This window comes from Mus caroli, unplaced genomic scaffold (genome assembly GCF_978045245.1).
Source record: "Mus caroli unplaced genomic scaffold, Mus_caroli_1 scaffold_13, whole genome shotgun sequence".
Taxonomy (NCBI): Eukaryota; Metazoa; Chordata; class Mammalia; order Rodentia; family Muridae; genus Mus; species Mus caroli.
In genome coordinates, this window is record NW_028227268.1 from 18,902,186 (window position 1) to 18,913,949 (window position 11,764).

At 51.2% G+C, this 11,764-nt stretch overlaps 1 protein-coding gene and 1 long non-coding RNA gene across 3 annotated transcripts in view; one reads left to right on the forward strand and one right to left on the reverse strand.

The window, feature by feature from the left end:
• Map3k14 (mitogen-activated protein kinase kinase kinase 14) overlaps window positions 1-10,514 on the forward strand; it is a 48,225-nt gene extending 37,711 nt beyond the window's left edge. For both annotated transcript variants that reach the window (XM_029484102.1, XM_021176553.3), the window contains 7 exons: window positions 2,406-2,569; window positions 2,964-3,114; window positions 4,872-5,204; window positions 5,344-5,450; window positions 6,055-6,199; window positions 8,678-8,778; window positions 9,096-10,514. In XM_029484102.1, the coding sequence (XP_029339962.1) occupies window positions 2,406-2,569; window positions 2,964-3,114; window positions 4,872-5,204; window positions 5,344-5,450; window positions 6,055-6,199; window positions 8,678-8,778; window positions 9,096-9,260 (1,166 nt within the window). In that variant the 3' untranslated portion in view covers window positions 9,261-10,514. The remainder of the gene's footprint in view (window positions 1-2,405; window positions 2,570-2,963; window positions 3,115-4,871; window positions 5,205-5,343; window positions 5,451-6,054; window positions 6,200-8,677; window positions 8,779-9,095) is intronic.
• Window positions 10,428-11,723, reverse strand: LOC110304893 (uncharacterized). Its single transcript, XR_002379113.2, has 3 exons — window positions 11,621-11,723; window positions 10,866-11,027; window positions 10,428-10,488 (listed from the first exon to the last, which is right to left on the reverse strand). It is a non-coding gene; the product is annotated as an uncharacterized LOC110304893 (long non-coding RNA).
• Between the last annotated feature and the right edge of the window lie 41 nt (window positions 11,724-11,764).

The window sequence follows — 11,764 nt, forward strand, 5'->3', positions numbered from 1 at the left end:
CATGTGACCTTACACAGCAAGGGCCAAAAGGCCAAAGATCCTGCAGTAGGTCCAGGCCTTGTAGTAGTACCTGCTGACCTAGAATTCCATATATAGACCAGGCTGTCCTCAAATTCATGTAGATTGGCCGGCCTCTGCCTCCTGAGTGCTAGGGTTTAAAAGTATACTATCCCCAGCTAAAATTCATTATTTTTTTACTTCCTTGTTTTTGTATGCACTTGGTTGTTATTTAAAAAACAAAAATTATTTATTATGTATACAGTATTCTGCCTGCATGTATGACTGCAGGCCAGAAGAGGGCACCAGATTCCATTACAGATGGTTGTGAGCCATCATGTGGTTGCTGGGAATTGAACTCAGGCCCTCTGGAAGAGCAGCCAGTGCTCTTAGCCTGTGAACCACTCTCAGCCATTTGTTGTTCATTCTTTTTTGTTCTTTTTCTTTTTTTATGAGACATGGTCTAACTGTGGTACAGGCTGGCTTCAGAGACACAATCCTCCTGCTTCAGTGTTAGTATTAAGGCTGGTGTTCTGATCCTTTCTTCATTTTGTCTATTAAATGACTAGGACATGTCCAAGAGCATGCACGCGCATCCATGCGTGCTTTTACCTTGCTCTTACCTATACCTCCGCTCCCTTCCACTCCCCTCTGGTCCCTGCCTGCCCTGAGTCTCCCCTCCACTCTCTTAACCACCGCACCATCTCTCCAGCCCCTCCCTTCTTTCATGTGACTTATACTGTGTAATTAAATGTAGACCCTGCATATGAGAGAAAACATCACATTTTGTTTGTTCTCCCTATTGCACTCCACGCCCCCCCCCTTCCCTCCCTCTGGGCTTTCCCTCCTCTTTCTTTGGCAGTCACTTCCTCCTACCACCATTTCTGTTTGTCTTTAAACAGGGTTTCACTATGTAGCTCTGGAACTATCTATGTAGACCAGGTTAGCCTCAAACTCAAAGAGATCCTCCTGCCTCTCCCTCCCACATGTGCTGAGATTAAAGGCATGTGCCACCACACCCAGCTCAACTGTACCTTCTATTTTCAGGTCATTTTACTTATATTTAAATCTAGGTTTGAAGGCTGTTGATATAGCATAGTCCATAGAGTGCTTACCAAGCACGCATGAAGTCTTGACTCCAGAATTCTGTAAACTGGGCATGAAGTCACATGCCTGTAGTCCCTGAGCACTCTAAACCCAGGTGGAGACAGGAGTCAAACATTCAAAGTCAGGGCAGTGGTGGCCCACGCCTTTGCTCCCAGCACTCAGGAGGCAGAGGCAGCCAGATCCCTTGAGGCCAGCCTGGTCTACAGAGTGAGTTCCAGGACAGCACCATGACTACACAGAGAAACCTTGTCTTGAAAAAAATTAATAATCATCATAAAACATTATTTTATGACTATTAAAATAATAGTAATCCTAAGATGCGGGCCCCAGCTCAGATGAGAAGCAAGGTAGGCCTGGGCCAAGGCCAGGCATGCTTTGGGAAGCTGGGGCAGGAGAATTGCAAATTCAAGGCCAGCTTTGACAACTTAGTGAGACCCTGTCTCAAAATAGAGCGTAGAAAGGGGGATCTGCTGTAGCTGAGTGGTGAAGTGCCTGCCTAACATGCAGGCCTAGGGTTCAATCCCTAAGTCTGGAAGGAAAAAAAAAGTTGACATCCACTTAATTGTCTATGTTGGCTCTTGTTTACCTGTTTAATAGTTATATGCTTTTGTGCACATGAATTATGGAGGGGGTTGGGGCTCTGTTTATTTGCATGTTTATTTTGGGTTTTTTTTTACTTATTTTGTTTATGTGTTATTACTATGACATCTCCTAAACCATTACTCATATGGGAAAAAAATGCAAGCGAGATAGACATAGTGACTCACACCTAAATCCTAGAACTCGGGAGGCTGAAGTAGGATTGCTGTGAGTTCAAGACCAGCCTGGGCTATAATGTGAGACTCTGTTTCAAAAAAACAAAAAACAGCCAGGCATAGTGGTGCAGGTCTTTAATCTCTGCATGTGGGAGGCAGAAGCAGACAGATCTCTGTGAGTTCAAGGCCAGCCTGGTCTACATAACAAGTTCTAGGACAACCAGGACTACAAAGAAACACCCTGTCTCCAAAAACAAAGTAAAAACAGAGTCCAGTGAGATGGCTCAGCAGGTAAAAGACACTCGCTGCAGGTCTGGTGACCTAACTTGAATCCCCTGTGTAAAGGCAGGAGGAGAGGACCAACTCCCCAGAGTTATTATTCTCTGACCTCCACAGGCATGTCATAGCGCATATGCCCCTGCACACATCCACACAATAGTAACACAATCACTTGTAACTTAAAGTGTTCCACCTGGGGCAGCCCAGGAACTAAGTTGAGTGGGCACTGAATTCATGACGATTCTACCTCCCGCCCTGTGCCCTCAGGGGACTACATTCCTGGCACGGAGACCCACATGGCACCGGAAGTGGTGATGGGAAAGCCCTGCGATGCCAAGGTGGACATCTGGAGCAGCTGCTGCATGATGCTCCACATGCTCAACGGCTGCCACCCCTGGACTCAGTACTTCCGAGGCCCGCTCTGTCTCAAGGTCAGCAATGGCCCCAAACAGCTGTGCAGGGAGGCCGGCAGCTACGGGCCCAGGCCACAGGCTAGTGACAGTTGTTCTTCTGTGACAGATGTGAGCAATGGCAGGTTCCTTCTGCCTGTTGCCCACTAGCCCCCCACCCCCACCCCCACTCCCAGCATCCTTTAGACTAGGTCTGGAGAACATGGTATCTTGTTGCCAGGCACTGTCCTGTCCTATTTGGACGCAGGTTTCCATGTTCTAGGAGCCTTTCCACTGGCTGTAGTGCAGTCCTCTCCCTCCTTATAGTAGACCCCCAATCAAGCGTAGGGAAGGAGGGATTGGTGGAGAGCGAACATGAGATGTGACAGGGGAAGGAGGAGGAAGCAGTCCTTGAATGTCGCCTTTTGGCCTCTAGATTGCCAGCGAGCCTCCACCGGTCAGGGAGATCCCACCTTCCTGCGCACCCCTCACAGCCCAGGCCATCCAAGAGGGGTTGAGGAAAGAGCCTGTCCACCGAGCATCTGCCATGGAGCTTCGGAGGAAAGTGGGCAAGGCACTACAGGAAGGTGAGAGCCCTGTGCGCCTGCGTCGGCAGAGAGCAGTGTGCAGAGGGAAGGGAGAAACAGCCTCAATCCCCCATCTCCCCTCAGTGCTAGAAAGCCTGGGGTGGTGGCTTGGGACATGGAGGAGGAGGGGCTGTGACATGGAAAGGTGACTCGGAGTGCAAATTCAAGCCACATGCCCAGTAGCCACTCACATGTCAAGAGCCAGAAAATTGGCAATACCAAGTGCTGGTGGGACCGCGGGCACAGGACTCCCTGGGCACCGGGAGGGTACTGACGCTGCAGCCTAGAGTGCTAGAGGGAACCTGGTAGCACTCAGGCCGACCCAAACCTTCCTCTCCTGGTGCACTATAGCCTTGTTGGCTAGAGGGAGCAGAGTGTGCTTAAGAGCCCCTCAAGGGGAAAGCAGGTAATTGGGGCTGGGACATCACCCAGCACTTACAACCCGCTCCATATGCACAGAGTGAGGACAGGAACTGAGATGAAAGCCGTAGGTGGCGAGCACTCAGTGAGAAGAAGAACCCCCGAGAGGAGGCCTGCACCATAAGAGCTCCATTGCAAGTTAAAAAAATCAATAAAGAAAGCAACACCCATCGTACGCTGGGCGAGCTGACTCAGGCCTGGAATCCCCCCTCCTAAAAGGCGAGGCAGAGATGATTGTTGGACTTTGAGGCCTGGGATATAGAATGAGATATTGTCTTTTTTTTGTTGTTGTTTTTTTTGTGTTTTGTTTTTTGAGACAGGGTTTCTCTGTGTAGCCTGGCTGTCCTGGAACTCACTCTGTAGACCAGGCTGGCCTCGAACTCAGAAATCCGCCTGCCTCTGCCTCCCGAGTGCTGGGATTAAAGGCGTGCGCCACCACGCCCGGCCTGAGATATTGTCTTAAAAAAATAAAACAATAAAAAAGGACCAAATGTGGTAGCCTTTTCCCCTGCTCTTGAGAAGCAAAGCAGCCTCTGTAAGTTCAAGGCCAGCCTGATCTACATAGCTAGCTGTAGGCCAGCCAGGACTACACAGTGAAGCCTTCTCTCAAAAACAAAACACACACACACACACACACACACACACACACACACGGGGGTGGGGTACTGAAACATGTGGATGTAGCATGTCTGTGATCATAGCTAAGAGACAAACACAGGACTTTAAGATACAGCACCCACTTGGGCTACAAAGCAAAGCCCCGTCTCAAATAAAAAAGAGTGAGTGAGTCAGGAATGGAGCTTAACAAAATGTAACTCAGCAATGGGCAGGAGATCAGTGGCAGTTAAAGAACAAAAGCTGGGACTGGAAAGATGGCTGAGCAGTTAAGCTTACATACTGCTCTTCCCGAAGGCCCGAGTTCAGTTCCCAGCACCCAGGCCCAGTGGTGGAGAACCACCTGAAACTGAAGCTCCAGGATATCTGGTGCCCGTCTTCCAGCCTTTATGGGCACTGCACTCACATAACCAACACATATACGCCCATAATTTAATTTTTTTTAAAGATTTATATATTATTATATGTAAGTACACTGTAGCTGTCTTCAGACACACCAGAAGAGGGGGTCAGATCTTGTTACGGATGGTTGTGAGCCACCATGTGGTTGCTGGGATTTGAACTCTGGACCTTCGGAAGAGCAGTCGGGTGCTCTTACCCACTGAGCCATCTCACCAGCCCCATAATTTAATTTTTTTTAATTGATAGGCCGTTCTTCCTGGGCTGGTGTCTGCATGCCTGCACATTTACCCCCTCACCTTGGGTGCCTTTCTCTCTTACAGTGGGAGGTCTGAAAAGCCCTTGGAAAGGAGAATATAAAGAACCAAGACCTCCACCCCAAGACCAAGCCACCTGGCACCAGACCCTATCTACCCCGCCGAGAGAGAACCCACCAGCCAAGGCCAACACAGACAGGGCTTCTGAGCCTCAGCCTCCTCTACCGCCAGAACCACCAGAACCGAACAAAGCGCCGGCCCTGAACCTGAGCAAGGAGGAGTCTGGCACATGGGAACCCCTGCCTCTGTCCTCCCTGGACCCAGCCACTGCCAAAGGCCCCAGCTTCCCAGACCGGAGGGCAACCTTGCCAGAGCTGGAGCTACAGCAACTGGAGATAGGTGGGCACTCAGCTGTGGCCACGCCCCTCGCCCCGCCCCACCTCCCACCTCCCCTGCCAGGCCAGCTCCTGCAGGCTGTGCAGTGGGTACCCTGGGAACCTCCTAACTCCTCCAACCCTCTCCCCGCTTCCCCTGGCAGAACTGTTTCTCAACAGCCTGTCCCAGCCGTTCTCTCTGGAGGAACAAGAACAGATTCTCTCCTGCCTCAGCATCGACAGCCTCTCGCTGTCAGACGACAGTGAAAAGGTGAGTGGCCGACCGACTGACCGACCGAGCAGCCTGCTGGCCCACGCTGGCCGAGGAGGTCACCCTAAGGCGGGAACTTGAGGATACTCTGGAGGGTCAGTTGCATTGGATGGGGTTTTGCTGGGGCAAACAGGTGAAGGAGTGTTTTTCTGTTTCACACGGGTGAAAGGCTAAGGCAGACTCATCAAGGAAAGTTTGGCTAAAGCAGACATGGGTAGAAGGATGTTCTACTAAAACAAACAGGAAAAGGGCCCGTGATAAATGTTTTTTTTTTTTTTTTTTTTTACTAATAACACACATATGTTGGTCTGCCTTCTATTACATAGTTGAGTTCCATTTGCTGGGACTCTATAGAGAGAAACACACCTTCACCCTCCTTGCTTGTGCCCCAGCCTGAGACAGGATGCCTTCCACACACCTAGGAATCAGGAAAGGCTTTAGGTAGTCTGGAGAGTGAGCGGTAGCTTTGGTCCCACATAGAAATGTACCTTGGGTCTGTCATAGGACTGGCGGGTCTGACCCTAAGAGAGGGTCAGTTCCTCTTGTTCCAAGGAAACCAAGGCCAGAGACGGTTTCCTGAGTCTGTGCCTGCCTTTGTGTTCAGAACCCATCGAAGGCCTCTCAGAGCTCACGGGACACCCTGAGTTCTGGCGTGCACTCTTGGAACAGCCAAACCGAGGCAAGAACCTGCAGCTGCAGCACAGCGCTGGCCCGGGGGCGGCCTACTGACATCCCGAGCTACTTCAACGGTATGGTCTGCTTCTCCCCTCTTCCAGCCCAGTCCTGCCAGGACCCAGGGAGGGGCCAAGAAGCAGTTCATTGGCCTCTCCTCAGCACAGAAGGGTAGGGGAGGAACGTGCCTCCCATCCAGAACCTCCCTCACAGCCCTGCCTGGAAAGTTGGATTTAGACAGAGAGCCCTGACCACTCCCAAGGGTTCCCAGAACAGAGAACTGCTGCCCCTCTATTGGCTGCCTGTAGAGTCCCCGAAGGCCAACATGGGGAGGGAAATGGCTGATCCTAGGGCAGGGCCAGAAGCTGAATACCTAATGCCTGGTGATGAGGAGATAGGAACACGCCCAGGAGCAGTTTAATCAAGAAACCAGCAACAAGTCTGTTGGCATCCTCTGCTGGGATTTGAAGTCAGAAGATGAGAGGGCATTTAAATGTCTGCTTTTAAGCTTCGCTCCACAGTCAAGTTAGCATCTTACCAGGGCGTCTGTAACAGCTCGTAGGCACCAGCTCTCCCCAAGCCAGTGTGAGGACTGTCAGGACCCAAGGCCATGCCAAAGGCCATGCCAGAGGTTCAGAGACACTCATAAGTTGCCTACAGTCTAATTTAAGGATGCTGGAGAGAGCGGAAGCAAGTTGAGCTTGCTTCCTGTCTGGGCTAAAATTGGGATGTTATGACTCAGAGCAACTTACGCTCAAAGCTCTGCAGAAATGGCACGGGATAAGGTTGGGGTGGCATTATTTAAGAAAAACGTTTACTGAGTCAAGATGGGTAGCCTAACTTGTCCGTTACATCTTTAGATTTTTCTCTCTTCTATATTTAAAAAAGAAATAGTCTCTGTTGGATCTTGAATTTTCTGGAATTGGCTTGTTACTTTAAAAATATTTGATTGTGCCCAAAGTGTCATGAAGGGACTCACAAGGGCTTAGAGGATGATTAGGGACAGGGCAGCTGCCTGATATCCGTGACACTTTGCCAGGGAAAAAGTGGGGATTAGGCTGGGCGGTGGTGGCGCACGCCTTTGATCCCAGCACTTGGGAGGCAGAGGCAGGTGGATTTCTGAGTTCGAGGCCAGCCTGGTGTACAGAGTGAATTCCAGGACAGCCAGAGCTATACAGAGAAACCCTGTCTCGAAAAAAAAAAAAAAAGAAAGAAAGAAAGAAAGAAAGAAAGAAAGAAAGAAAGAAAGAAAGGAAAAAGAAAAAGAAAAAGTGGGGATTAGAAGTCTTTTATTCCAGGCTGTGGTGGCACACACCTTTAATCCCAACACTCTGGAGGCAGAGGCAAGTGAATCTCTGTGTCAGTTCAAGCCAGCCTGGTCTGCACAGCCCAGGACAGCCAGGACTACACAGAGAAACCCTTCCTTGAGAAGAAGTAGAAGAAAAAAAAAAGGCAGTCTTTCATCTCTATGAGCAGATAAGACACTATCTCTTTCTCTCTCTCTCTCTCTTTAGAGGCTTGTAAATGGATTCTGGGGAACTAGAATTGCACACAATTCATTATATTATTTATCCATTCTACCACAAAAACATTGAGTAGTCAGGAGTCACTTGTCACCCCTCATAAAATAGAGGGCTTTACAGAGAGGCTCCGTTGTTGGCATATTTAGGGAAGGTAATATCAACACATCATCCCTTTTCGGTTGTGACGCTGTGCGGGGGCCCTTGTGCATGCTGGGTATGTGGTCCACACTGAGGGACACCCCAGCCCTGAATGTGTTATACTTAAAAGGGAAGTTAGTCTGTGTCCTCTGGGTTTGTAGAAGACGTTTTTGTTGTTGTTGTTGTTGTTTTGGGTTTTTTGGGGTTTTGGTTTTTCGAGACAGGGTTTCTCTGTATAGCCCTGGCTGTCCTGGAACTCACTCTGTAGACCAGCCTGGCCTTGAACTCAGAAATCCTCCTGTCTCTGCCTCCCAAATGCTGGGATCAAAGGCGTGCACCACCACTGCCGGGCTAGAAGACTTTAAAATAGCTACATGCTATCACATGTGCCTCAGTTGACTGAACTAAACAAGAAGAAAAGGACAGCCAAGCAGTGGTAGGTGACACATGCCTTTGATCCCAGCATTCAGGAGGCAGATGCAAGCAGAGCCCATAGGAGTACATAAAGAAACCCTGTCCCCAGAGAGGAAGAAACCAAGGAAAATGAAGAGATTACAAAGAGAAGACAGACAGGAGGAGATAAACCAGTAACTCAGTGAGGGGGGCCTTTGTCCTCTGTGCCTTCTTGCTACACATCCAGAGTAGAATATTACTTCCCCCTGGGAGCCAGCCTCTTAGCAGGATGCAGGCCAAATTGCAGGTGTTGCTAGCCAGGGAGAGCTGTGTAATATTCAGGCCCCTTTAACCTGAATTTGCTCTCTGCTGCTTCGCCCCAGCCAGACCTGCTCCACTCTATGAGTGACTTCACAGGGGTTGCCCTTGGCCCTACCTGCTCCCCCGCTCTCTGAGTAACAAGCCTCCGCCCTGCCCTCACTCTCAGCCTTGGCTTTCTAGGGGTCAAGGTCCAGATCCAGTCTCTCAATGGTGAACACCTGCATATCCGGGAATTCCACCGCGTCAAGGTGGGAGACATTGCCACCGGCATCAGCAGCCAGGTGAGAAAGCAGGTCACACTTAGGAACACAGTAAATAAAGAGAAATTGCACCCTGGGGAATTAGTGGTCCATGGCTTAGCTGCTCTCCAGGTCTCAGGGCAGGACAGGCAGGGGGTGTAGAGGATCTCTGGACCCAGAGTTGGGCTAGGAAGGACCCTCCGAGTCCTCTGGAATGAAGGATGGGCAGTGTTCTCCCCACTACCTGTTTGACTGGAGGAGGTGTCTCCCAGCATGTTTGGGGACCATAAGCTTTACACTCAAGCTCCCTTCTCGATGCATGCTGCCCTCTCACCCCAGCCGGTTTGCTCTACCCACAGATCCCAGCCACAGCTTTCAGCCTGGTGACCAAAGATGGACAGCCTGTTTGCTATGACATGGAGGTGCCAGACTCAGGCATCGACCTGCAGTGCACCCTGGCCCCTGATGGCAGCTTTGCTTGGACCTGGAGGGTCAAGCATGGTCAGCTGGAGAACCGACCCTAGTCCTGTCTTCCACCACCAGCTCCACTCTGGCCACAGCAGGCTTCCTTTGAATCTCAGTGCTCGGTGGTGCTCTGAGATGCTGGATGAGTCTGCACAGAGACCTGCCAGTCCCTGGTTCAGCATGTAGACCAGGGCTTGTGAGCAGAGCAGCGAAGGGAGCAGAGTAAAGCGCCTCCCAGGACTTGCCTCCTGAGTGCTGCCGGCTCCTGGCAGGAGAAACTCTTCCCTCATGAGGAGACAAGGAGGAAGGAAGACAGGGGTCTCTGTGACGCTCCAAACAAGGTAGCCAGACCCACATGGGTCAGTCAGCACTTGCCAGCGGTTGGGGAGCAGCTTCTAGCCTGGGTCACGAAGAGCAGGTACCCCTAGGAAGGCAGGAGAGTGTCTAGGGGTTCCTCCCCAGCTCCTACAGCGCAAGGCAGGTGTGCCGGCCCAGGGGCTGTGGAGTCCTTGGCCCCGTGTCTAGCCTCCCTGGCCTTGACTAGTGTAACATGGAAGGAGCAGGAAGGGCACTAGAATGCACGGAGCCTTCAGGTCATTGCAGCCCATGCCCTGGGTTGAGCTCCTTGATCAACCAAGGAACACAGAAGAGACGTGATTCTCGGGCCTCACGTTTGTGGCTGTGGGCAGCACTCCTCAGCGTCAGCCCCACTGGCTCCCTGGCACTCTAGTCCCTCATCTGTGGCAATGAAGGATGACACGTGAGACCCACCTGACAGGAACAGTCTGCAAATGATAGATAAACTCAAGAAAGCCACAGAAACAGGGCTCGCCACCCTCTGGGGCACATTGTCAGCATCCAGCACGGTGTGGCAAGGCATTGCCAACAGCAGCACTTTGCACTCAGGTGCCCTCAAAGCACTCTCCTGGCTGCCTTCCAGCAGGGCATTGGCTCTGCATGAGCAGGGGCAGGCCAGGAGATGGGGAAGGGACTGTCTCGACCCCCCTCAAGCTTCTTTCAGACTTAAGATGAGCATCGTCACCCCCACTGCCCCAGCTGGGACTTCTCCTGGTGCGACTTGGAAACAGCTGCTTAGGACTCATTGTAGCATTAAGTTCACTGTGAATCATTTGTTGGGAGGGGCACAGAGACTTCTCTAGGGAAGCTCATCCCCCCACCTCATCCCCCCAGGATAGCTTCTGTCCAGCTCTTTGCAAGGATCTAGGCTGCTCCTGGCCCCAGCACATGAACGGCAGCCACGGTGCTGCATCTGGGGTGTATTGAGCTCTGTAAGCAATAAAATTTGGAATGACGATGGGTGTTTGTAGGCTGTGATGTCGCCTCTTTTGCCTGCCTGCTTGCAGTACTCTACCACCCTAACAGCTGCTGGGGTGGATTCCTTCAAGTCTCCCCGTGGTTGGAGCGAGGACTGGCATCAGCCTGTCCAGAGGGCTTCTTGTCCTGCTACCTGTCATATCCAACTCAGTCCCTCCACTCTGGTGTGCCCATCTCCTGTAGCAGCAGGGATATCCCTAGCCAAAATCTTGGACTGAGAAGAGGAGGCCAAGAGGCCAGGCAGCCCAGTAGCACCAGAAGGGGAGGGGCTTGCATGACCCAATCACCCGCCCGCACCTGTCCTGAGGCCCATCGGCAAGAGGTCTTACCTGGTATTAGTTTGAGCATCTGTGTGGTGAGGTGATGACTTGCCCAGCAGGAGTTTCTTGATCACGGAGCATAGGGTGGCAGAGGACACAAGAGCACTGATATGCCTCTAGCCCCTAGAATGAGCTGACTATGATGGTACACACCTGTAAGCCAGCCTTGGGCTACAAGAAGAATTTGAAGCCAGCCTAGGCTACATGGGACTTTGTCTCAGAAGGAAAAAACTATTTGGGCGGTGGGAGATGGGATGTAGCCTTGACTGTCTAGAACTCACTACGTAGACCAACCAGACTGGCCTCAAACTCACAGAAATCCTCCCACTTCTGCCTCCCCACTGCCGGAATTAAATAAGAATTTATGCTACCATGTCCAGCTTTGGTGGTGGTGGTGGGGGGGGGGGAGGTTGTGTAATTAAAGCCTGCTGCAATGGAGTCTAATACTAGACAACCTGAATTTGGTCCCAGGAAAGGAAGAGTCACTGTGGAAGGTGACTGTTCCCAAAAGTTGTCCTCTGACCACCACACACTGGATGTGGTGTGAAAGTTTTCACACACAATAAATGTAATTGTAAACTGTAAGGTCATCCTGGAAAGCTATGCACAAGTGTGTGTACTGCACACACGCACAGCTTGGACTGAGATTCAACCATCCTTAGAGGAATCCTAGACTCCCCGAAAAAATGGAGCAGCTTTGTTGGCCAGATGAGGTTCTAAGCCCCCACCCACCCCGTCCTTACACAGGTCTGCTGTCCACATACCTGGCCTTCTGCGGTGTGGCCAGCTGCCCCAAGTCTTGGTCCCGGGGGCGGGGGGTGGGAAAGCTGTCTGCTCAACCTCCAAGACTCAAAAGACCCTTTCTTGTTCCCACCCACATCATTGGCATGAACCTTCAAGTTTCCTGC